At 34.7% G+C, this 27131-nt stretch overlaps 2 protein-coding genes across 3 annotated transcripts; both read left to right on the top strand.

Annotated features, from left to right (window-relative positions):
* The first annotated feature begins 1824 nt into the window (after positions 1 to 1824).
* Positions 1825 to 7592, top strand: LOC132565173 (prefoldin subunit 3-like). Its single transcript, XM_060229800.1, has 6 exons — positions 1825 to 1915; positions 3768 to 3892; positions 4071 to 4137; positions 4614 to 4712; positions 5890 to 6028; positions 6917 to 7592. The coding sequence occupies exons 1-6, from the start codon at positions 1850 to 1852 to the stop codon at positions 6979 to 6981; spliced, it is 561 nt and encodes a 186-aa protein (XP_060085783.1). The 5' UTR covers positions 1825 to 1849; the 3' UTR covers positions 6982 to 7592.
* Positions 7593 to 12534: 4942 nt separating this feature from the next.
* Positions 12535 to 26671, top strand: LOC132565169 (uncharacterized). Of its 2 annotated transcripts, XM_060229790.1 has the most exons (9): positions 12535 to 12612; positions 13233 to 13323; positions 13953 to 14769; positions 15485 to 15601; positions 15963 to 16088; positions 18053 to 18187; positions 19581 to 19706; positions 21140 to 21247; positions 23353 to 26671. In XM_060229790.1, the coding sequence occupies exons 3-9, from the start codon at positions 13983 to 13985 to the stop codon at positions 24798 to 24800; spliced, it is 2847 nt and encodes a 948-aa protein (XP_060085773.1). In that variant the 5' UTR covers positions 12535 to 12612; positions 13233 to 13323; positions 13953 to 13982; the 3' UTR covers positions 24801 to 26671. The 2 variants fall into 2 exon arrangements, with proteins under 2 accessions (XP_060085773.1, XP_060085774.1); XM_060229791.1 differs by lacking the exon at positions 13233 to 13323.
* The last annotated feature ends 460 nt before the right edge of the window (positions 26672 to 27131 follow it).

The following is a 27131-nucleotide window of genomic DNA, read 5'->3' as shown; positions in this document are numbered from 1 at the left end:
CCTACCAGCTACATTTAACACATCTGATTATGCAAATTTGAAGGAACTGTAGGCTAGCAATCCTTCAAAATTCAAAAAGTGTTCTTGAATTTTTTGTCACTGTTGTCCTAACGTTAAGCACATTCTTTAATAAACTCCACATTCTCTTACAGATATACATGTTTTATCATTGCTTACACATATTCCTCTTTATATAGTAAGTTGGTTACTGCCTTACTTTTTCCAGACAAAAATCAAAAGAATAAATAAATACAAAACTTTTGACACTGCAGGTCAACATAGTCATTAACACAGATTTTGTTAATTTCTAACAAAATTGCTGACTTCCTACAATAATGATATTTTGTGATAATTGTTATTTCTATTCCTTCTTTCAAATGAAAACTTCATTAAACAAATACTTTTGTCGCAATCTCTACCTATGTAGATGTCAGAAAATTGTTAATCTGTTCATGAACAGATTTTGACTCTGTTGTAAATATAAATGTTCATAACATATATAAATACACTGAAGAAAAATGTCGCAGAAACTGCTTACATACTTCCTTGAATCTTGAATATTTTAAAAGTGTTTGATAATTATGGTTTTGTATCATCTCTCTGTGCTAATTAAAAAAGGATGTAATTCACAAGGCAGTTCAAGAGACCAGACAAAATTTTTCAACATTCAGATTACCCTGTAAGTCTCTTAGTATCTGTAATGAAAATTAAACAAAGATTAAAGCTCCCTTTCATATTAGGCATTTCTGGAGCAGACTTCATGATTAGTTTCTACAGTGATTTTTTTTCTTTAATAGTCATACCTACATATGAATTTTACCAAGCATACCTTAAACCCATAAATACTATCTAATTCTTTAATATCTTTAAAACAATTTTAGTTGATTTGATATTGCTATGATGAAGGAATTCTTTCGCATTTCAGACATATCACATAAAGTTGATGAAGGAACCATATATTCAGTAAGTTAAATGGTAAAAGATCAATGACCTTGTATTTCTTGTGAATTTGGAAAAGATGCTTGGCTAGCATGTGTCTAACATGAGATAACATTTCACTGTTAAGGTAATTATAACCTAATTCCATCAACATTTTGTTTTAAAAATCAAAGGCGAATGCTATTGCTAAGACCAATAAGTGTTTTTATGACTGATCAAAGAATTAATGCAGAAAAATACAGGATTGCTGTAAAGAAAGCCTAAAGACATTACATATCGTGACAGCACTGTCAATGTGATAAAATGATTTCCCAAAGTGATAACGACACAATTCCACTGAATGTCAAAAATATATGTCAATTTCTCCTTTCATTAATGAGAAGTAATAGTTGATTTTTTTCTTTGTTTACCTACAACTGCCCTGCTATTTTTTTTCTACGAATACAATTCACACTCCAAATCGGACCTTCCTACTACTACAAGCATAGATCGAATATATGTATTACTTAATCGGAACATTCTGGCTGTTAAGACAAGTGCCAGAGTGAACCTCGCCACGAAATCGATGTCTTGTTCTGATCAGTGACAGAACAAACATTTTTACCCAAAACTAAGGACTGTCAACAGCGATCAATTTATTATTCACAAGCGATTTGTTACCATATTAAAATCATCCTGAAACAAAAAAAGGATAGTAGAACGAATGAATTGAGTAAATGAGTATTCAAATGGATTATAAAACCAGAATTCACAATATTATCAACGATATGTGAAGTAGATCCTCACCTTCAACATTGCCATCTTTATATTCCATCGGAACCTCTCTGCGTTCGCCTAACATAACAGAAGGCTGATGATCGGCTTATCGAATGTTGATTTTTGCGAGATTTGGCGAGAGTCATTTCTAAACATGGCGACCACCGAAAGCATGCCCGAACAAACGAAACACGCTGGCATTCCTTTGGCAGAATTTGTGGTGAGAAAAGCGACATGCACTTTAATTTTTTTTCACTGAAAATGACAGTATATTTGATGGAACATGTGAATGTTTTAGCACCATCAGGAAAATAGACGTATCGTTTTGTTTATGGTACGGTATCGATGACGGATGTCCATAAATAATCAGGCACGTGAGGTTCTCACTGTGTCTAATGTGAGAGTACCAAAAATGAAATTCTATACTGAAATACATTTTATTTCACTATATAGCATTTCTTACTTATTACAGTGTATAACTAGTTACTTGAGAATATTTACTATCTTGAATCAAAATTGACAGACATAGGGTTTGTTCATTATAAATGTGGACAAACCGGTTCGTCGGCAATGTAACATTTCGGACTTAAATCAAGATGGACCTGCAAATATTCATACATACCTTCAAAAGTTCAGTGGGTGATACGACGCCTATAAATAGGACGAGTCTAGAAGACGAAAAACATGTAACCAACCAACCAGTCATAGCTTGTCTGAAAGCAAAATCAGATCAGTAGGTCTCCCTTAATATGAAATAGGCACTGCCTAAAAGCGAGCGCAAGTTGGCCAACAAGATGCACAATTTGAACAGCCTGATCCATGTCTTCACTGAAGCGTGTTTTTTAAAAATCTTGTATATTTCGCAATATTTTAACAAACATTGGCACATACAAAACTAAATAATAAACAATGATTACATATAAAGGAGAGTGCTTGAAAACTTGGGCTACAGGTCTTGAATTTCACTAAATTTTGGGGGTTAGTAACCTTATTCAGGGGTATTGGGCAACACTGATCATCAATTTTCCTGGTAAAATATTATTATTGTAATGTATTTCTTACTATTTCTTAATCCATTTTCCCACTGTCAACTTAAATATCCTCAAAAATAAGACAAAGTACATATATAAACCCAACCTCAAATGTCAGTGTTTTTGTTGTAATTGTGTTGAAATTAAGTGAATAAAACACAACTAAGTCATGTTGCCATGCAAATTTTTGTTAATAAAATTGAAGCTGAAGCATGCAAACCTTATTTTGGAATATAGCTGTTCTGAATTAATTTTAATGACTCGTATCTGTCGCAGAATTAAAATAAGACTCCTGCACAAAATAGGATAGTTTAAGAAACAAATAACAATCAACAACTCCCACAGTTAATATTGGTGATATCACATGATACTTCTACAAATAAGAATCAACCACTCATGTCCACAGTTAATACTAGTGATATCACATGATACTTCTACAAATAAGAATCAACCACTCACTTCCACCGTTAATATTAGTGATATCAGATAGTACTTCTACAAATAAGATTTAACCACCCACTTCCACAGTTAATATTAGTGATATCAGATGGTACTTCTACAAATAAGATTTAACCACTCACTTCCACAGTTAATATTAGTGATCTCACATGATACTTCTACAAACAAGATTCAATCACACACTTCCACCGTTAATATTAGTGATATCAGATGGTACTTCTACAAATAAGATTTAACCACCCACTTCCTCAGTTAATATTAGTGATCTCACATGATACTTCTACAAATAAGAATCAACCACTCACTTCCACCGTTAATATTAGTGATATCAGATGGTACTTCTACAAATAAGGTTCAATCACTCACTTCCAACGTTAATATTAGTGATCTCACATGATACTTCTACAAATAAGATTTAACCACCCACTTCCACAGTTAATGTCTGTAAAATCACTTATGCTTCCACATTTCTGTATATGACTACTGTATGTATGTGGATTGATAGATGCCCCAGTGTAGCTTGTTGGTGAAATAAAGATAGATGGGGATTATTAATGTATTACTGTGTTTATTTTTGTGCAGGAAGATGTTGATAGTTATATGCAGAGAGCTAGTAATGAATCAGCTGAAGTAGTTCTCAAAAGGCTAGATGAGCAACACAACAAATACAAATTCATGGAATACAACCTCAACACTAAAAAGGCCAGGTAAACATTGTCAGATTATTTCATATTCTTTCTTATAACATCTCAGTTTAACTACTGTTATATCTTCCTTCAACATTTAAAGTCTATAAACCTGTGTTTAGACTGATAATTATTTTCCTGTATAAAAAGGGATGTGATGTCAAGATAGTAACTTGTTTAAACAATGTTCTTTTTTCAGGTTAAAGTCCCAAATCCCTGACATAAAGACCTCTTTAGATATAGTAAAACATCTACAGTCAAGAAAGGTGAGTGTTATCCTCTGAGTTATTTATTAAAGTTTATTCAGCTAGGTAAGATGATGAATAGTTGGAAACTGACCATTTTATAATAATACACATATTTCAGTACAAGCACTATCTATGAAATGTCTACCAGGTATTTGATATGGTTTCTGTATTGTTGAAATGAAATGATTTTCACCAGTTTGTTTGCTCTGAAGAATGTAATTTTTTGGGGGGTTTTAGTTTTTTTTGTTTTTGTGAGCCTCTTTTTATGGTATTGTATAGCCCAAAATAACTGTGCAGTACAAACATATCACAAGCAAGTATTCAAGATAAAGGGAGATAACACCTATATAATCATATTCTCACAAAGATTGAAAAATGGTGCTTGATTCACTCCCTGAATACAAAGTAGGTTCCATATTCATTAATATTTATGAGTAATATTTACCAGCAACTGACTTTCAATAAAAACACTGTATACTGCTGTTGATTTTCAGGATTCCACTGACCCAGTAGAGACAAGGTTTTTACTATCAGATCAGGTGTATGCTAAAGCAAAGATTCCACCTACAGAGAAAGTGTGTTTATGGTTAGGGGTAAGTACATCATCATTTCACTGCCAAATGTACATGTTTCTCGCTCATTGAAGATAGGTATTTTGACATCTTTTGAAGTCTGTTAATATGTTATTGTGGAGTTAATTAAGAAATGATAATATTTACATGTTGGATCCTAGGGGAAAAATCTGCTCAGTTATTTATCAATTGAATAGCCCTCAATTATGAAAGTATGCTAGGGAAAGTTAGATATAATGGTTTGATAAGAATATGTAATTCAAAATGTAATAGGATTTCTTACATACCTCACAGGGTGATCCTGTGGTTGCTATATCACACAAGGAAGGGAGATATCTATCATGTTACATTACATAACAAAAGCATAGCACTATCATTTTCTGTAGCGTAGTCATGTGGGAAATTGATAAGATCAACAATTTTGACACAAATTTCTTGAGACATTGATGATAGCACAATGAATAGTGATCTCAACAACTCACATTTTCATCAGAAGGTTGGCTGTTTAAATTGCCGTACATCTGTGGTTTTTCTTGAGGAGTTAAGGATTCATCTTTCTCATTTTTATTTAACTGATCAGAAAAAGGCGACCATCTTATGGGTTTTGAATATGAAAATTTGTTATCTCTATTTCTTTAGTACTACAGAATGGATCTTTCTCAAATTTCATAGATAGATTCTCATTGGTCCAACAAGGAGAAGTGCAGTGCACAAGAACTATCACTTATTTTTGCATAATTCAGTAGTAATTGCCCTTTGTTATTTTTTTATAGTTAAATTTTGTCTGGAGCAAGAGGTATTAACATGAAGCTTTCAAGGTAGATAAGTCTCAATGAGAAGGGGGGCAGTGCACAAGAATCATTACTCTTTTATTGCCCTTTGTTATTTTTCATAATTAAATTTTGTCACAATCTAGGAACATCACCCATCTCTGATGGCCCTTGTTTCTATTATGATCAAACATGGGTCTCAACCTGGTGTAAAAGTTTGGCAAACTATGACTTGACAGCTAAACTCTTACACTGGTTGAGATATCCTGTCCTTGGAACAGACCCATGCAAGATTCAATTAACATCAAGCTTAGGTTGAAAGGTTTTCTGAGATGCTTGTTATAATGACTTTAATGGCTTTACACATGTGCTTAATCTATTTTGCTTTTTAAGTCATGAGTGAGTTACCAGGCTCTTTTTCTTTTCAGGCTAATGTAATGCTGGAGTACACAATTGATGATGCCACAAGTTTGTTAGAAAAGAACTTAGATGCAGCTACCAAAAACCTAACACAAGTTGATGATGATTTAAGTTATATTAGAGACCAAACAACAACATTAGAAGTCAGTATCCTTTTTAAATAAGTTTTGCCTGTTAACAGAAACTTGACCAAATGATCTTGCGACCCTTTCGTGAGATTTGGGGGGAAAACACAGCATTTTAATTTGTATGTTCTAATAGCCTAGCTGTAAGGATGGAAGCACCTTTTGTGAGACAAATGGTCTTGTATTATTGTACATTTATGTCATTGTTGCTACCCTGACTCATAAGTTCTTATATAAAGGTTTGGTGGTTTTGTCAAACTTTTAATTGAAATAGGCTAGCTTTACTGCAGTAAAGGAGGAAATTAGGAGCACTGTCATATTTTGTGTTTTACAGTTTTGTGGTTAACAGTCGTTTACTTGGTCCATATTGTATACTCAAAGATAAATCTAGTCAGTCACATGTAAAAGGAGCCAAGCAGATCAGTGTGGCTCGCACATAATTTTAATACACTATATTATTCAGCTAGCTTGTTTCTTTGGCTCAGTCAGTAAAGTCAGATATTATCACACTGAAGGCCTGGGTTTGAATCTTCGTGGGATACTTGCCAGGGATGTGTCTTTCCCTTCCTTTCACACATCAGATTGATTGCATTTACTAAGCTATAACCAATGAGAAAATCATGATTATGTGCATTACTTCATGAAACATGTTCTCAAATAAAGATTAAATGCATTAATTTAAAATTGGAAAGATTTTTCCAAAGTTTGGCTTAAGCAAAACTTCTTTAGAGTAATGCCTCTTTTTCAAGAATATTATAAGGACTATAGGGACTCAACACATAGTGTTGCATGCATACATTATGGAACCATTTTAATTTGAGAGCTCTTTGAGCAATATTACATAAATCATGACAAGATTTCCTGCACAAAATAGATTTCTCTTGTAGAGTTTCCTTAACTGAATTCAAAGACATGGCACGAGTTTACAACTGGGATGTGAAGAGACGCCAGGCAGCCCAGGGATCAAAGTCTTAGTCTATATCCTACTCCATGTCCAAGTTTTCTAACCTTAATGAAAAATCTGACACTTGTTTATGACAAACTTTTCAAATATCAAACTAATTTGAAATTTCCTGCCATTCTTTGCAGTGAAGTTTCCTGACATTGGAAACAGTTTAAGCTTCTTTGCAGTTTTTCTGATATTAAATGCAGGTTTGTTTCTTTATATTGAAATTTCCTGACATTAAAAACAGCTTTAGTTTCTTACAGCTAAGGTCTGCAATGTACTTTTGTGATGAATATTATGATTGATAAGGTGAGGACATTGCCTGTTTAGACAAGAGAAGGTATAAGTGATTTGTATCGCAAACAAGTAATCCTCTGCTGCGCACAATGTAATGATGATGGTTTTTATCTTATTTTAAGCAAAATTTTACTAAAGAAAATATAGAAAATGAAAAACATCTGATATTATTGAAGATATACCAAAATCTGGACATTAAGACTTTAAAGTTCGAACATGGTGAAAACACAGCAGCATGTGATGGTTACAGTGACCTAATTGAACATATTTGTGAACAAAATACTAGTATGTCTTTTTATATTTCATAAACTTGGAAATAAATCCTCTGTATGATATACTCTTATTTCTTGTGATGTTCAATCAATTAAATATATGTACAGCAAAATCATCACTTATTATTTTGCATAATTAATCACAAATGTAAATAAAGCATGATGTCGTGGCCAAAGAGTACTTGTTTTGGAGTGAAGTTGTGAAAATGAGTTTTTTATATCAGAATTTGTGGTGGCTTCAGGATCTTGGGAAATGGCCTAAAAACATTGTCATCGACTATTTGATAAGAAAAATGCTGAACCAAAAGAGAACAATTAAAAAAATAGGAGGAACTTAGAATGGTTAGGCATTTCAATTGAGGGGAGTGTCCTGTTAGCTTGTACACTAAAAACCACACTGCCCCATAAGCTTGTGCAAGTGATCCTATTGATGAAAATCCTGATTCCAAAGGGTCATAATTACTTTACAGTAAGCCAATGCCTGGTAATGAGCCCATCCTTACGTCTTGCAGCTCAGTTAAAATGCTAAATATCCTGCCATAAGCCCAATGCCTTCACTTAATCCAAATTTTGTTTGGTGACCCCTGTGCTTATCACAGATTACTGTATTTATCCTCAAACAAGATCCCTCCCCAGTGTAAATAATTAGTTAGAGTTTGGAAATCTTACTTGTAAACTACTTTCAGCATACTGTTTTCAAATTGATTGTTCTACAAAAGTGGAGAAGGGGCTTATCTCTTGGCACAGAATTATTTGTGGAAAAATATTGTTTTTACAGTAGAATAATTATTGTTGTGACTTGTATATTTTCAATTTTTGGGTGATCGGGTGCTGCAGTGGTAACCCACTCGCCTTTCTCCTAGCCGACCGGGGTTCGATTCCCGGAACGGACATAAAAAGGTAAGGGTTCACCTGCCTGACCACATGGGTTTTCCCCGGGTTTCCCCGGTTTCCTCCTACAATAAGACCCCTCATATGCTTACATCCGGGCCAACAAGAGTGATTATTATAAGCTGACATAACTTGTTTCACAATTGTGAAATAAATAAAGTTTATATTATATATACATTTTCAATAACTTAGTTGTGGAAACATTTTGCATCCCATTTCTGTGATTGTGATAAATGACACAAATTTCTAGTTAAATTAATTTTCATAACAACTATTTGATAAAATATTTAGGATTCAGAATTTCTGTTAGGATAAAAAAAAATCATAAGGAGAAATCAGTAAAAAGACATTTCAATAAAAAGTGGTATTGATCAATGTAAAATGCATAACCAAATATTGTGGACTAATAAGGCCTCAATATTCAACTGTTTAATGGAAATAGATATTTTATGCTTGTGAACAATGATGATCAGGAAAACATTCTCTTTGTGTGACGAAAGCCGCATAATATCCTGTAAACATTGCCTACAGTACAGGATTTCCTGTGAACATACATTGATCCATTGATGCTATACACCCTCTTTGTACAATTGACAGTTGGTCAGAGGGCAGGGTACACATCTTTCTGGAGCAGATTGATTTCATACTAGCATTTAATGGTTGATCCTGTTGTAGATTATATGACGTCAGAACACTGACATTTGTCAGTGAGATAATACCCGGCAGTAGGAGTCACCGAGATGGAAAACCTGTCATTTAGTCAAGCAATTCAGAGTATACAGTTGACTCTAGTGGAGTACTGCAGCTTTTTGTTAACTTCAACACCTCTGTCGATTACAATCCAAGTTAATTAAAATATAACAGAATAAATGATCAGGAAGCCCATACCAAAAATAGATACAAAAAATATACATCTCTTTAGGTGCTAAAGATTTACAACTTGTAATGCTATATTAGCACCATTTCTGACCAAGATTCCGGTCTAGTACTAAAATATTCGTGAAAAGGTATAGCAAATCAAATAAAACAAGTCACTCGATTAAAAAACTTACAAAAAGTTAAAACTTTGTTTAGATACAAATAGTTACAATATCAGAAGTTAAAAAAAAACTAAATAAATACATATATTATGTAAACATACGAAAAAAGTTCAAAGTTAAAAAAAGTAAAACTTTTCTGCTGATTCTTAAAATCAGTAATAATACATAAAATGAAAGTATACTGTACTGAGTGAAAAGTTACAGAAAGGTACAGGTAAGCTGGACGATCTCCCCCATCTGTAGTGATATTCCAATATACTCGTATTTCATTTATTATGAAATATCTTAAGTTGACCTTATTGACATTATATTCATATATCTTATCTAAGTTGTTGAAGAAGAGAAACAGAACAAAGCAGAATAATCATCTCTTTTATCATGATATTAACTTGTTTTAATGATAGATAGTACTAGTTTTAACACAATACATTTTGAATGCCTTTGCATTCATATCTAATTCTTTCTGTCCGAAGCATATAATGCTTTGAGATGAATTTTGATATTTTCAGCTAGAATTTTAGCAATAGTATGATGAAGCAAATAAAATATTTGAATATCATTGAACTACAATGTCAAATGTTATCATCAGCAAACTTCCTTACAACAATTTTGGCTCAACGCAGCGAAACACATGATCAGTTGTATTAAGTAATTATCATACCGGTATACATAAACTTCTAATAATGATTAGTTGATGATGTCCACATTTCTTGAGGTTTAGATTATTCCGCTCATGTTGTTTTCATGAAAATAAAAACATACTGAGATAATCTCTCAAACAACAGGAGATCCCTGAGAAATCTTGATGCCCACAATATTTACAATCTTTATTTAGTCTCTTAAAAAGATTGATATTTTCTCAGCTTTGCACTTTAAGATGTGAAATTTGAAAATTCCTCATAAGAAATGGTAATCTCAGTTTTAATAGCTACATCAATTATGGTTGCCTGTGCACCTATAAGAACAACAACAAGGCACAAAGTAGAAATTGTGTGATAGCTAGCAAGAAGGTTTACTCCCCAAGAAACAGTGATAACAATCTTTCATAGTCAAAATCCAACATGTTCTGATCTGTCCCAAACTCAAAGGACCAAAGCAACCAATCTCACAAAAAATGAAAAAAATGTCAGGTGCTTCTCAAGAAATATCAATTTCATTGCCAAATCCAAGATGGTCACCTGTCAACCATCTTTTTTTCTATCGGTCTCGAAATCAAAAAGGGCACACCTAATGACCTTGGGAAACCTTAATAGGAATATTTTAAAAAGATCTGTGTAGGTTTACTCACCATGCAATAATTTTTCATAGTACACAAGATGACCACCTGTTGGACGTTTTCGTTTTTCTGATAATTCCCAAATTCTACAGGTAATGTACACAACTGACGAACAGATAAAAAAATGAATGAAATGTAATGTTATTTTTACAGCACTGAGAAATAACAATACATTCTTATCGTCAAACCCCAATATAAAATGGCCATCTTCAACCAATATTTTGTCAGTCCCAAATTGAAAAGGGCGTAACGAGGGACTAAAGTGAACATGTATGAAGTCTCGGAAGGATCCAACCAGGGACCGAAGGAAACATGCATGAAGTCTGGGAAGGATCCAACCAGGGACCGAAGGGAACATGCATAAAGTCTGGGAAGGATCCAACCAGGGACCGAAGGAAACATGCATGAAGTCTGGGAAGGATCCAACCAGGGACCGATGGAAACATGCATGAAGTCTGGGAAGGATCCAACCAGGGATCGAAGGGAACATGCATGAAGTCTGGGAAGGATCCATCAACAGTATCTATCCTGGAATAACGATAAAAATGGTACTGTCAAAAACCGTGTTGTTTTTCAGTAAGTCGTAAAATAGACCATGCACAAGACGAAACTACATCTGAAATTTGAAAATTATCCATCGAACACTTCTCCAGAAATAGCTATAACGATGTACATACTACTATCAAATTCCGAGATGACTGCCTGTAAGCCATAGTACTTTTCAGACCGATTCAATAATTACACAATGTGCATTTAAGGACTAATAGGAAAAATTGTAGTCAACTATTGTTACGTTGTTTCTAGAGAAGTACATGATGGATCATTTTCATAATTCATGTGTAAGTACCACTTGGTCCATGGTTTTGCATTGTCCCTTTTTTCCCATTGATTATCGACACAACATGCCTGACTTCACAATAATAACTTGAAGGGTTATCTCATTGTTGTGTAACCTTTCTAACCAGTGGCGTAGCAAAACATTTTTAGGAGTGTTTGCTTTCAAGAGAGGATCCAAGGGCGAAGCCCCGGTTAAGGGGGTCTAGGGGTGCAGTAAGGTTAAAAAAAGTAGGGCAAATATATCTCAATGGAATTCGAGTGTATGTTTAAGCATACAAGCATACATTATTGCTACGCCTCTGCTAACCCCCATTTACATCCAATTTTAAGACAATCTTTCTTCCAAGGTTCAGAAGAGTAATAATGCTGATAAAGAATGACACGTCTGTAGATTTATGCTGTCTTAGTAAAATTGTTTTAAAATGTTTACTTTTGGCACAATTGCTTACAAAGTTATAGAGTATTCGGTATTTCCCTAAATTTTCATGTGCTATTTATAGATATTTGTCACCCCCCCTTATCATGTGACGTGTACATGTAGTTGATGTGCTCAACGGATCATACTTATAATAAGTATGAGGTGTCACGGCAAATAACCTCTTTGTTTGGAATGAACCATCTCATCAGATGGTTATGTAACAATAGGGAGAATCGCGATGACGTCACGAAATCCACCGAATCTACATGTTTAGTATACACTGTACTGTAGTTACAGGGAAAATGGTTTTACGTACCACGCTTATGCCTACCAATGGCAAAATCGGTAAATAAGATATGTATTAATGTTTTTTTACTATTGAATTTCAAACATCTTTCAATGATTACGTGTCATTAATTAATAGTACGCAATGTCCCTATCAGTACCCCTTGCTCTGGGGAAACCCCAAAGCTACGTATGTAGTCACTTCCATTTTACATATCCGTTACATTGTATTACCGTGGCAAGGCGAAAGATGACGTCTGCGGAAGTGGAATATTACTCGTAATGATGGACACATCGAGATCATGAAGTCTGATTTTTATTGGCACAGAGCGAGAAAAGTGTCGGTATGTGGCTGCTTTTGTTGTATACTTAAAAGATATGATTGAGTTTATAGCTCCAAACTTTACATAATCCTTCCGTGGCAAAGTTGAATCCAAACTGTAAATTATATGATCCCTGTCCCTCAGGTGAATTTCATAACCCCAGGATCTCATATTTACCCTTGGGGTCTGGAGGTACCGTTAACTATACTGTAAACTCGTTCATCTTTGTGGATATCCTGTTAATCCGTGAATTTATATTTCGATGAATTGGTGAATAAATGTGAGGAGGGGTTGAGTAGTGCCCTCAATTCTCTCGCTAGGAAATAGTGATGGTAATAAATGCATTGCTTCTCCAGTCCACTGCAGTCCCATTTCAGGATCAAGTATGACATGACCTAAAAAGGGGCTGTGTACAGAAGGGCCTATGGTAATAAAGTGATGCCTCTGTAATAGAAGGGGAGATAATAAGTAATGAGAAATGTAAATCTACATTATGGAACATTTTGACACAGTGAAGTTGGCAGTATTTCCATAAAAAATTTCCCTTACCATGTGAGACAATAAGTATTTCTGTGGAAATTTCCAATCCCAAATAGCTGTTTCCTTGTTATCAAACAACACATTTAATTGTATAATTCCAGACACACAGACTGAAAACAGGCACTCCTTAAGACATACACACAGGGAATATGTGTCACTCAGCTATAGAGTGTGTGTAACTCACAGTCCATGGTAAGAATAAACACCATGTTCTGAGACCGCTAGGATCTGAATATTCCTTGTACGATTTTAAAATAATTTATCAAACACCAGTTAATAAATTAATAGCATGCCAAAATATTTTAAGATAATATTGATAACAGGGAAGTCTTTTACTATTATTGAGAAATTTAGATTTTATGAGTTGTCTTCCTTTAAGTGTTATTTCCTATAGAGGTCCATCACCCTACATGGGGTAAGGTAAATTGGGTTTTCATGCTTAAAAAGGTGTTGAAGATATCTCAAGTATTATCCTCACTTGATGCTTTTTCCCTTTTTTCTTCTTTTTTATTCAAAGTGATGTTTTCTCTTTGAATGTTTTTTTCCCAAGATTCTCACAATACGAGAGATGGATGAAACATTGTGTCTTGTTTTGGGTTAAAATGTATAGAATTTAAGTGGATAGGGGGGTAACCAAGGATTACAACTGAGCAGCATGACATAATCATTTGATGCAACTAGAGATTCTATCTTGTAATGCCAAAGATGTTAACTCTGGATTTTATTTCTAATACAAGTGCATGTATATAATAGTTGTATATTTTCAAAAAAGTAGTTTTAAGAAATAGAATGAAGTTTTATCATCGCTATCTTGCTTTTAGGTGGATCAGCATTTCTAAATACCATTATCTATGTCTTTGACAATGGCTGAAGGTGGTAACTGGATAGAGCCATTGAATTCTGATGGCTTTGTAGGGAGGCAGGATGCTTTGGAATGGCTGAAGGAAAAGTACACGACAACACAAGGGAAAAGAGGTTTGCAGCACCATCAGTACAGAATTTATGGTATATACGGTAAAAAAGGAGTTGGAAAGTCATGCTTGATGCAGAAATTTTTACAACAAATTCAACAGGATGATTCAAGGAATCAAAAAGTACATGTTGTATCTTTCAATTTTGACAAATATAGGAATTTTGAAAGTTTTTTAAACAGTCTTTGTAGTTTTTATGGAGTTGAAAATCATAAATGGAAAAAAGATTTGAACTGTAGAGATGATGAGGAGGAGGAAGACGACTTTATGGACTGTATGACTCAGATTAAGAAAAGGATGAATGATGAGCCTAACAACACATTTATTTTATTCCTTGACAACATGGAACATGCTTGTGGTAAGGCTAATAGTAGTGGGGTCGCACCCGATTCTTCCAAGACTTTTCTGCGGGACAAGATTTATAGGGAGATCATCCACAATCTTCTACCTGAGTGTTACAACTTCCTTGTATTCATCACATCATCACAAACAACAAGGTTTGCAGAGTTTCAACAGTTTGTTTGTAGTAAAGACTTAAAGGAGATGAACGATGATGAAGCAATATGTTTGCTACGAAGCCAAGTTTTAGAGGTTCATGCTAATGGAGAAAGCTTGTCAGCAATTGTAGAATTATGTGATGGTTTGCCACCAACTATCATAAAAGCAGGTATGTTTACATTTAATCTAAGGAGATAAGTATACTTATATAGGGAATTAACTAATAGGTCTGATCCCCTCAAAATAAATTGGCGAGGTGAGAAAGAGATATGGTCATATGTATGAGCCTGAGGATGTATGTAAGTACTTGTTTGTAACCCAGTGATGTCCTTGCTCTACCAACTTCAGTAATTTTCAGATTGTCTTGAATCTTCATACACTTCCTCACATGCATCCTTTCTTGGGTCTCAACTTCATGTGGTCAACATTGGAGTCACTGATACTATAAAAAGATTTTTTACGTCCTCATGCTACCAGCTTCAATTATCTGCTTGTCATAAACTTTATATACTTACTCACAGCTATCATCTCTTGTGTGAGTTCACATCTCATCTTCCTGAGGTCAAAAATGAGGTTACTGTTACCATAAATAGATATGTGATGGCCTCGCTCCTCCAGCTTCATACACTTACTTACTAGGATCATATCTTCTTTGAGATTGCACCTCAACCTTCTGGGGGTGAGATAAAGGTCACATTTTAGTGTTGCTATAAAAAAAAATTATGGGCTCAGCATTAATATTAATCCTTGGTTTACTGACTTAATTAAAACATTTCTGATTGTCCTGAAACTCTACAAAATTAGGCTATATGTATTTTATTTTTTTAGATGTATAATATGAATTTAAGTTTTTTTTTAGTTAGAAACAAATTTTTTATTTCCAGGTGCGATGCTTCGTGAGGGGGATTACAAACTAGAAGAGGTAGTTGAACTTTTAAAAGAATTTGAAAGCAAAAGGAATATACACAATGATGAATTGTGTGCCAAGGACGATCGCTATGGTATGTTTTTGATGGTCCATTAACATTAATTTATAAACATTTATGGCTTGTTGAAATATACAGGTATATCAAAAGGGTTCCCTTGGCAAGGATCTGATCATGTCCTTGTATTGTCTTACGATGAAACTTAGATCAAATCCAATTCTGATCTATTGTAACAGGAAAGAATAATGAAAAATATTCAGCCTGCTGGGGCTGGAATATAGAACCTTTTGCTCTAAAGATGAGCTCTTTACAGTTTTGTTAAGGGAAAATACAAGTTGAGGCCAGAAAGGTGAACTATAATAGTGAAAGCATTATTAATTCTCTGTCTCACTCTGAAGTCAGAACCAGCCGTTTGTCTGTCTTTGTTTACATGTAGATGAGCAGCTTAGGAAATGTATAGACCGCTTGTCCAATGAAAGCAAGAAGAACCTCAGGTATCTAGCGAAGATGATCAGCGAGAAGGAAGGAGGTATCAGCATCACTAAGGCTGCTTCAGAACTAAGTATGTAGGTTTTGTTCCATTGTTCATAAAAATAAAGATCTACCTACACCACCTAGTCATGATGACCTTCATAGAAAGCAAAAGTTTAAAATCGGTTAAGTTTAAAATATCTATGACCATCTCACAGGTGTACAGTATAGCTTGGTGCTGGTCATTTAGATTTTAATTTCTTTGTTAAAATTGAAACAACGTGCATGCTTTATTTGGTTTCATTTTCTGTCAAAATGTGGTTTGGATATCAGAGTACACTTACAGAAAATACACTTCCATATCCAGATAGCTTATAACAAGTGATTACACAAATGGTAATGTTCATAACACAGTTGTGTTGTGGACTTGACAGAAACATGGCTGTGTTTTGGTACTATGTATAGTTGTGTTGTGGGCTTGACAGAAACATGGCTGTGTTTTGATACTGTGTATAGTTGTGTTGTGAGCTTGACAGAAACATGGCTGTGTTTTGATACTGTGTATAGTTGTGTTGTGAGCTTGACAGAAACATGGCTGTGTTTTGATACTGTGTATAGTTGTGAGCTTGACAGAAACATGGCTGTGTTTTGATACTGTGTATAGTTGTGAGCTTGACAGAAACATGGCTGTGTTTTGACTCAGTGTATAGTTGTGAGCTTGACAGAAACATGGCTGTGTTTGATACTGTGTATAGTTGTGAGCTTGACAGAAACATGGCTGTGTTTTGATACTGTGTATAGTTGTGAGCTTGACAGAAACATGGCTGTGTTTGATACTGTGTATAGTTGTGAGCCTGACAGAAACATGGCTGTGTTTTGATGCTGTGTATAGTTATGTTGTGAGCTTGACAGAAACATGGCTGTGTTTTGATACTGTGTATAGTTGTGAGCTTGACAGAAACATGGCTGTGTTTTGATACTGTGTATAGTTGTGAGCTTGACAGAAACATGGCTGTGCTTTGATACTGTGTATAGTTGTGAGCTTGACAGAAACATGGCTGTGTTTTGATACTGTGTATAGTTGTGAGCTTGACAGAAACATGGCTGTGTTTTGATACTGTGTATAGTTGTGAGCTTGACAGAAACATGGCTGTGTTTTGACTCAGTGTATAGTTGTGAGCTTGACAGAAACATGGCTGTGTTTTGACTCAGTGTGTAGTTGTGAGCTTGACAGAAACATGGCTGTGTTTTGACTCAGTGTATAGTTGTGAGCTTGACAGAAACATGGCTGTGTTTTGACTCAGTGTATAGTTGTGAGCTTGACAGAAACATGGCTGTGTTTTGACTCAGTGTATAGTTGTGAGCTTGACAGAAACATGACTGTGATTTGACTCCGTGTATAGCTGTGAGCTTGACAGAAACATGGCTGTGTTTTGATTCTATGTGTAACAGAGATATATTTAACACCATTGATTTAGTGTATGGTCATGTTGTAGAGTTTGACTGAGGTGTTTAAGTGCATAATTAGCATTATAATCTTATTCACTTCATTCAAACGAACACAAAACATTAACATATAAACTCGACACCAATAAAGGGGTGTGGCCTTCCATGGTCCACCTGCTCTTTATCAATGGAAACAATACAAATTGTTATGGCTAGTGTAATAACTTGAGGAAAAGGCACAACTTCTCTTCTTGTGGTCTTTTCGGAATTGGAGTCTGTAACCAGCAATTACAATGAATTTTTTTTGTTTTTTTGTTTTTTGTTTGCTCTAAATATTGAAATATGAAAAATTTTGTGTAATCTTTTGCTATAAACTCACCTTTCCATTTCAACTCTTGACACGAAAATTATATATGAGTACATGAAGTCATGTTCTCTCCACTCTTAATCAATTTACCTGTATTACCTTACATACCAGACACACATGGCACTATTTACAAACATCGGTGACATGTGACTATGATAAATTCATCAGTGTATGGTTATACTGTCAAGCTTTCACTGCTGTGTTTAAGGACACAATTGATACTGGGTATTGTTTTATTGTAGACTTTGACAGAAACACAGCTTTATTTAAGCTAAGATTCCTTCTTCCACTGAGATTTAGAGGGATGGTTGAAGTAGTAAATGAAAAGATCAGCATGAATCCATTTTTTCAGCAGTTTGTCATCGAATATATCAAAGGTAAGTAATAATTTGCTGAATACTTCGTACATATATTGATAGAAGGAAATGGTGTATGTTGAAGACAATGGCCTTGAAGATAAATGTTTTGTGTTACAATGTTCTTTGTTAGGTAATTATGCATTTGCAAGTAAACTTTGTCAAAGTGAAGGAAATATGTTTTTCTTCTAAATCCCACTACGAGGGATTATATAAATTTCAGTAAATCATATGAGTATTTTAATCAATCTGATTGAGCACATCCATTATTATTGAAATTAATAAAACTAAACTAAAAACAAAGAAACGTTAAATAATTGGATATCGTTTTTTTGTGCCAATAAATATTTCAGGTTGTTAACTTACAAATCAACTCTTACCTTTTAACAAGGACTTCTCAACAGATGTATTTAAAATTTTAGACCACCTGGTCTGGGTCAAGTTAGCTCATGTAGTAGCACTTTATCCATTATTCATTTGATTTTGTTTAATCTTTACTACCCATCTGACCTTCTTTCAAGGTCACATGGGTAATATATAAAACCTTCACACAACATCTGATATCTTCTCAATAATGAAAAGACCTAAGGTCACGATATTAGTCCAATAGCATGCGTAGATGAAGCACAACAAGTTTGATAGAATAGATAACCTTGACCTACTTTCAAGGTCACAGGGGTCAAATTTGTTAGAATCTTTTAACAGCTTCTCAATAGCCAAGACACCAATTGTTACACTATGAAGCATGGCTTGCTGGGATGGAGGGAATTCACATTTGTTTAAATGAATGACCTTGATTATAGATTGTCCACTTCCCAAATTCCTGTGGGTCAGTTTTAACATTAGTGACCAATCAATAACCTTAGATTGATATTTGTAATCAATTTAATGCTCTTATAATTGGCTGAGAGTTCTTCGTGATCAAAAGTTACTTGTAGTGCTCTGTTGTATTAGACTTGTATTTGTGAGTGATAATTACTTGTAGTGTTCTCTAATTGGCTGAGACTTGCAATCAATTTTCCTGTAGTATTTGATTGGTTGAGATTTGTTTGTAATCAATGATTACCTGTCGTGATCTGTGATTGGCTGATATTTTTTAACACATTTTAAATCTTACATCAGCCTATAGCTTCCAAAAGCATAGAGACTACTCTGTTATGAGATTATTTAAGAAAACCAATTCACACGGCAGTCACAACATTTACAATATCAAATAGATCATGAAAGTCCTTATTTGGCCATGCCTTGGAGTTTCCTGTCTAGAAACCTGTTGTTTGTTTATGGATATCCAGGCATTTTTCCCATTAGGCAATGTTACAAAATAATGTTTGCGTAGTCCAATCATTTCCAAACACTGTTGTTACTTGATTTCAATTGTAGCAATAGTGCAGCTGAAAAATGCTGTTATTTACAGGAGAAAAAAACGCCAGGGTTGGATTAGAAAGAGCCTCTGAACATTCCTCACGACATGGACAAGAAAAAGCTTCTAGATATTCACCTCCACGTGGTGCACAGATAGGACCAAATATTACTAGTTCAGGTTAGTCATAAACGTACTTGTCTATTTAAATGTGAGCATAAGTTTTATACACATAGTAATTTTTAGGTCGCCTGAGCAGAAGGCTCACAGTGACCTAATGCCATCATGATTTGTCTGTCGTTGTGCATCGTTAACTTTTCACATATTCGACTTCTTTTCAAGAACCACTGAATGGATTTTGACCAAACTTGGCACAAAGCATCCCCACTAGGGGGCACTCAAAAGTGTCAAAAATTCAGCTTTGACCGATTTCAACAAAATTTGGTAGAAAGCATCCCTTAGTGAAGGACATATGAAATTATGTTGAAAAAAGTAATTATGTCCCCTTTGGGGCCCATAAGGGGTGTAAAAGGGGCCATATGTAAAAACCTTCTTTAAATGACTTCTTCTCAAGAACCTGTGGATGGATTTTGACCAAACTTGGCACAAAGCGTCCCAATGGGAAGCGGCTTCAAGTTTGCGAAGAAAAAGGGTGTGGCAATAGGGGCCACAGGATGGGGGAAAAGGGGGTAAAATTAGGTAAAACTTTAAAAATCTTCTTCTCATGAACCAACAGTCAGATTAAATTCATATTTAATATCTAGGGTCCTTATGTCAAGATCTACAAAGTTTGCAAATGAAAAAAAATCGGGTCAAAAACGGCCCCACTAGGGGGCACTCAAAAGGGTAAAAAATTCAACTTTGACCAATTTCAACCAAATTTGGTAGACAGCATCACTTAGTGAAGGGCAAATGAAATTAAGTTGAAAAAAGTGATAATGTCCCCTTTGGGGCCCATAAGGGGTGTAAAAGGGGCCATATGTAAAAACCTTCTTTAAATGACTTCTTCTCAAGAACCAGTGGATGGATTTTCTTCGCAAGAACCACTGAGTTGATCATGTCCAAACTGATACAGATGTTCAACACAATGTCCTGCATAAGTGTTGTTACTTTTTGGTTCGATTCAAAATCCAAGATGGCCACCATGGCCTCTGTTTGGCTAGGACATTTTGGACTTCCTCTCAAGAACCGCTGGGTGGATCTTGTTAAAACTTGGTACAGATGTTTTACACTTGGTCCTGCACAAGTGTTGTTACATTTTTGCAACATTTTAAAAAACCCAGATTATTGACACATATTCCTCAGGTGACTGTTAAGGCCCCTTGGGCCTCTTGTTAATATTAGAGACATAAGGTTTATAGACATAGTAATTTTTAATATTACAGATGTAAGGTTTACATACATAGTAATTTTTAATAATTATAGATGTAAGGATTTAATACAGTATAATTTGTAATTTTTTAATATCATATATTAAAGATTTATATAACACCAAACAGATTCTGTATGAATTTAGAGGTTTTTGCTTTTTCAGTGTCTTATTTATACTGAATACAATACCTATATATAATGAGTACTGTGAATTGATATTCTGAGTAAAATTATGATTTCAGAGGATGATGATGATGATTATGATGCTGGAAGCCCATCTGCAAACCATTTGATTGTTCCAAGTGCTAATTCTCCAGACAAGTCCTGTCGTCTGTTAGAGGAAGTCCATGGTATGGTCACTAATTTTCTTAGTTAAATGAGTTTATATCCTGCTTGAATAGTTGCTGAGAAATATCAGAGAGAAATCAGTGTTACAGAAATAGCAGTGATAATACAAGGCATACAAAATTTTGTAGTAGGAAACTGCACAATCAGCTGTTTGGTCCTTATAATTTCTTCATTTATATTGTCAGTAGATCCTAGTTTAATCATTTATACTGTCAGTAGGTCCTAGTTTAATCGTTTATACTGTCAGTAGGTCCTAGTTTAATGGTTTATACTGTCAGTAGGTCCTAGTTTAATCGTTTATACTGTCTGTCAGTAGGTCCTAGTTTAATCGTTTATACTGTCAGTAGGTCCTAGTTTAATCGTTTATACTGTCAGTAGGTCCTAGTTTAAATGTTTATACTGTCAGTAGGTCCTAGTTTAATCGTTTATACTGTCAGTAGGTCCTAGTTTAATCGTTTATACTGTCAGTAGGTCCTAGTTTAAATGTTTATACTGTCAGTAGGTCCTAGTTTAAATACTGTCAGTTTAGTTTAATCGTTTATACTGTCAGTAGATCCTAGTTTTATCGTTTATACTGTCAGTAGGTCCTAGTTTAATCGTTTATACTGTCAGTAGGTCCTAGTTTAATCGTTTATACTGTCAGTAGGTCCTAGTTTAATCGTTTATACTGTCAGTAGGTCCTAGTTTAATCGTTTATACTGTCAGTAGGTCCTAGTTTAATCATTTATACTGTCAGTAGGTCCTAGTTTAATCGTTTATACTGTCAGTAGATCCTAGTTTAATCGTTTATACTGTCAGTAGGTCCTAGTTTAATCGTTTATACTGTCAGTAGGTCCTAGTTTAATCGTTTATACTGTCAGTAGGTCCTAGTTTAATCGTTTATACTGTCAGTAGGTCCTAGTTTAATCGTTTATACTGTCAGTAGGTCCTAGTTTGATCTGTCTAGTTTTATCGTTTATACTGTCAGAAGATCCTAGTTTTATCGTTTATACTGTCAGTAGGTCCTAGTTTAATTGTTTATACTGTCAGTAGGTCCTAGTTTTTTAATCGTTGATACTGTCAGTTAGGTCCTAGTTTAATCGTTTATACTGTCAGTAGGTCCTAGTTTAAATGTTTATACTGTCAGTAGGTCCTAGTTTAATCATTTATATTGTCAGTAGGTCCTAGTTTAATCGTTTATACTGTTTATGTTTAGTAGGTCCTAGTTTAATCGTTTATACTGTCAGTAGGTCCTAGTTTAATCGTTTATACTGTCAGTAGGTCCTAGTTTAATTGTTTATACTGTCAGTAGGTCCTAGTTTAATCGTTTATACTGTTTAGTTTACGTTTAAATCGTTTATACTGTCAGTAGTTTAATCGTTTATACTGTCAGTAGGTTTAAATGTTTATACTGTCAGTAGGTCCTAGTTTAATCGTTTATACTGTCAGTAGGTCCTAGTTTAATCGTTTATACTGTCAGTAGGTCCTAGTTTAATCGTTTATACTGTCAGTAGGTCCTAGTTTAATTGTTTATACTGTCAGTAGGTCCTAGTTTAATCGTTTATACTGTCAGTAGGTCCTAGTTTAATCCTGTCAGTAGGTCCTAGTTTAATGTTTATACTGTCAGTAGGTCCTAGTTTAATTGTTTATGTTCAGTAGGTCCTAGTTTAATCATTTATACTGTCAGTAGGTCCTAGTTTAAATGTTTAGTCAGTAGGTCCTATTTAAATGTTTATACTGTCAGTTAATCGTTTATACTGTCAGTAGGTCCTAGTTTAAATGTTTATACTGTCAGTAGGTCCTAGTTTAAATGTTTATACTGTCAGTAGGTCCTAGTTTAATCGTTTATACTGTCAGTAGGTCCTAGTTTAAATGTTTATACTGTCAGTAGGTCCTAGTTTAATCGTTTATACTGTCAGTAGGTCCTAGTTTGATTGTTTATGTTAGTAGGGCCTAGTTTAATCATTTATACTGTCAGTAGGTCCTAGTAAAATCAGTTATTTCATTTTAAACTGTAAACAATTTTCTGTTAAAATCCGGAACCGCATGTATTAGTAGTTATTTCAAATGATGGTATTTATCTGACTGCATTTAACCCTTCCATTAGTTTGAAAACATTGATTTACAGATGATGATGTCTATCCTCACAAAGGTGAAGGTCATAGGACTGTACCAAGTGATATACACCAGGATAGGACTAGTCCCCTATTGGGCAACGAGTCTGAATTCGAAAAACCGGAACCAAATGTAGCCAAGATGGAGGGTCAATATATAGGAAATAGGGAGGATAAACTTCAGTATGACCTTACTCTGACCAACCAGGACTCTGTAGGGACTGTAAACAGACTGACGGAAAACAATGATCTATCATCGCACAAAGTCAGCAATAGAGAGAGTCCAATGAATATACCGAACACAGAACATAATCTGACTAGTGAATTCTGTACAGCAGAGGGTAAAGGTGATGAGGGGTGTAATCTAGATAAAACAAGGCTAACTGGAAATAACAATGTAAAAATGGTAAAAAGTCATGAAAAATGTGGGGAAGAACATTTCTCAGAGAAATCAGATTTTCGAAAGAAACGATCTGATACACTCGAGGAAAATACAGTGACAACATGTAAAAATCAAACACATAAAAGTATAGATTGGTGCATGTCCATTGAAAACAACAGCTTTCAGCCACTCAAAGGTTATACCAGTTCTTCAGAACGTATTCCAGAGAAGAAACTAAATCGAAGTATTGATGAAATTGATGATTCCAGAAAAGAAAAGACAACAGAACTTCCAATTGGCAAGGAAAACTCATCTGATCACATTTTAAGTGCTACTTCTGAAGTTTTACAACAGAGTGCATCTGATGATAGTGATGTGACAGAAGATGTTGATCATAGTGAGACATATGAGAAACAAATATGCGATATTGACAGCAGATCTGGTGATGTAACAGCATTGCCTCCATGTTACCAGTTAGATGAAAAAGATGTTTTATCCTCTCAGTACAACGGCATGCCATACTTTGGTACTACAGATTCTCATAACACAAACTCTGAGGACCCTTCAACAGAACAATCACTCAATTGTTCTTTTTCTAGTGTGGACCTGTTCGCAAGTGGAAGATTGAATAAATCAGATTTTTGTGGTGATGGTGAGGACCAAAGACCAGATGTACAATCCTTTCACAAGTATTCTGTACAAAGTATGACAGAAGGAGCGACAGGTTCAGAGAGACAAACCTTAATGAAGCCACCAAGAACTGTAAACGAATCATTAAATGATACAGCTCTGAACACAAGGCAGCCAACTGGACAGGAAGGGGATACATATCGTCATACACATCAAATGTACTCATCCCAAACAGCAAGAGTACAAGGACTTTCATCAGAGGATGAAGAGGTTGCCACGCCTTCCTGTGATGAACATGTGACCAATCCTTCAATACAAAATGCCATGGCAATTGGTATTGAAGAAAATCTAGCAGGACCTGTAAATGAGCAGAAAGAAAATAGGATTTTGGCTGGTCTTTCCAAATTTTTCACCAACACCATTGAGGTTTTTAAAGGAATTGAGGGCTAATGTATATTTATATTGTTTATGGTACTTGGTAGAGCGACAGGTGGATGACTTACAAGGTACATGTTTGTGAGGAACGCTAGTCATTGGTTCTTCTAAAATCATAACTTCTTTATTGCTAGTCCTGACTTTTGTTGGGTTAGAATGAGGTAAGCAAAATTGTCTTTAGGAAATTGGATGACCAGACTTCTTATATATATTTATCCGTCCTAAATGCTATTCTACAACCTGTTTTCAAAAACTCCTAGACACATTAATATTGAGATTGAACCATTCATCAAGATCAAGTTAGTGGTATGTATTCATCTGTCTGGAGAACAACTAAACTTACAACACAATGGAAGTGATTCAATCTATTTGTCCAGTATTAAACAAAGCAACTTATTTACAAATTTTGCACTGTAGTTCATGACATTGCCTCGTGTCCTGTGACTGTACTGAAAGCGATATATTTTACACATTGGTTGTATGTTTGTGGTTTTATCAATATAATGCTCGCTTGTATGGCTTTCTGATTCCATGTATTAAAGATGTGTCAGCTGAACAACCCACCAAATAAGACTTATATATACCATCAGGCCATTATATAATAATTGTGTGTTGGTTTTTATATATCCTGGTTTAGGAATTCTATATACCATCAGGCCATTATATAATAATTGTGTGTTGGTTTTTATATATCCTGGTTTAGGAATTCTGTATACCATCAGGCCATTGTATAATAATTGTGTGTTGGTTTTTATATATCCTGGTTTAAGAATTCTATATACCATCAGGCCATTGTATAATAATTATGTGTTGGTTTTTATGCATCCTGGTTTAGGAATTCTGTATACCATCAGGCCATTGTATAATAATTGTGTGTTGGTTTTTATATATCCTGGTTTAGGAATTCTATATACCATCAGGCCATTGTGTAATAGTTATGTGTTGGTTTTTATGTATTCTGATAATAACATGTGAAATTATTGTCCACCATGTGCCATAACTGCATGATGAAATGCCATGGATGATGTGTTTTTGATTGGTTCACAAATTAGATAGTACTCACTAATCAGCATAATAGGTTTATGGTTTTTATTAATTATAACTTGCTTTCAATGTCCCACTGAAATTGATTACATTTATTTGTTGATCTAATACATTTTGTAGTTAGGACCACAGACTTAGACACCATTACAGGAAACGACTTACATTACACATTAGAAAAATAACTTCATCTAACTTATAGCTATACATTTTTACCCCACAGCCCAAAAGGGTGTGGGGTATTGCGTTCACACATGGCGTCCGTCTGTCCACCATTGCATACCGCTTATTATCTCAAAAACTACATCACAGGTCATCATCATTTTTGCTGGGCATGTTGGGTCTATGGACCTACACAACCCTATTGTTTTTTGTTGCCGCCCGGTATCCAATATGGCGGTTACGGCCGCCATCTTGAATTTGAAAATTCCGTAGGTCTAAGGCCCAACATCATATCATGAAGATGGAGATTCGCAGTGATGTCGTGACATAATGAGCGGAATGCAAATGCCAACATAAATCTACAGGCTTATTTACGTCCATAGAGCCAAAATGCTCGGTGAAAATGGCGATCTCCGGTGATCTCATTCTTGAGATAAATTTCCACTCACCCCAACCACACATTTCTAACTTTATAATAAGGCTGTGGGGTATTGCCCACGTTTGTGGAGCTATTTTTTTAGTATTGCAGTATAAAAGAGATAGCTGTGAATCTTTGACTTTTAAACTACACAAAGAACAAGTCAATGATCAGTTGGTCTTCTTGTTCTTGACAGTCAGTTTGTGGAGCTATTTTTTTAGTATTGCAGTATAAAAGAGATAGCTGTGAATCTTTGACTTTTAAACTACACAAAGAACAAGTCAATGATCAGTTGGTCTTGTTCTTGACAGTCAGTTTGTGGAGCTATTTTTTTAGTATTGCAGTATAAAAGAGATAGCTGTGAATCTTTGACTTTTAAACTACACAAAGAACAAGTCAATGATCAGTTGGTCTTCTTGTTCTTGACAGTCAGTTTGTGGAGCTATTTTTTTAGTATTGCAGTATAAAAGAGATAGCTGTGAATCTTTGACTTTTAAACTACACAAAGAACAAGTCAATGATCAGTTGGTCTTCTTGTTCTTGACAGTCAGTTTGTGGAGCTATTTTTTTAGTATTGCAGTATAAAAGAGATAGCTGTGAATCTTTGACTTTTAAACTACACAAAGAACAAGTCAATGATCAGTTGGTCTTCTTGTTCTTGACAGTCAGTTTGTGGAGCTATTTTTTTAGTATTGCAGTATAAAAGAGATAGCTGTGAATCTTTG

Source organism: Ylistrum balloti, unplaced genomic scaffold (assembly GCF_031769215.1).
Source record: "Ylistrum balloti isolate Yb309-2 unplaced genomic scaffold, AGI_CSIRO_Ybal_v1 Utg369700, whole genome shotgun sequence".
Taxonomy (NCBI): Eukaryota; Metazoa; Mollusca; class Bivalvia; order Pectinida; family Pectinidae; genus Ylistrum; species Ylistrum balloti.
Note: the sequence above shows the minus strand (reverse complement) of the source record. Positions and strands in the feature narration are given on the sequence as shown.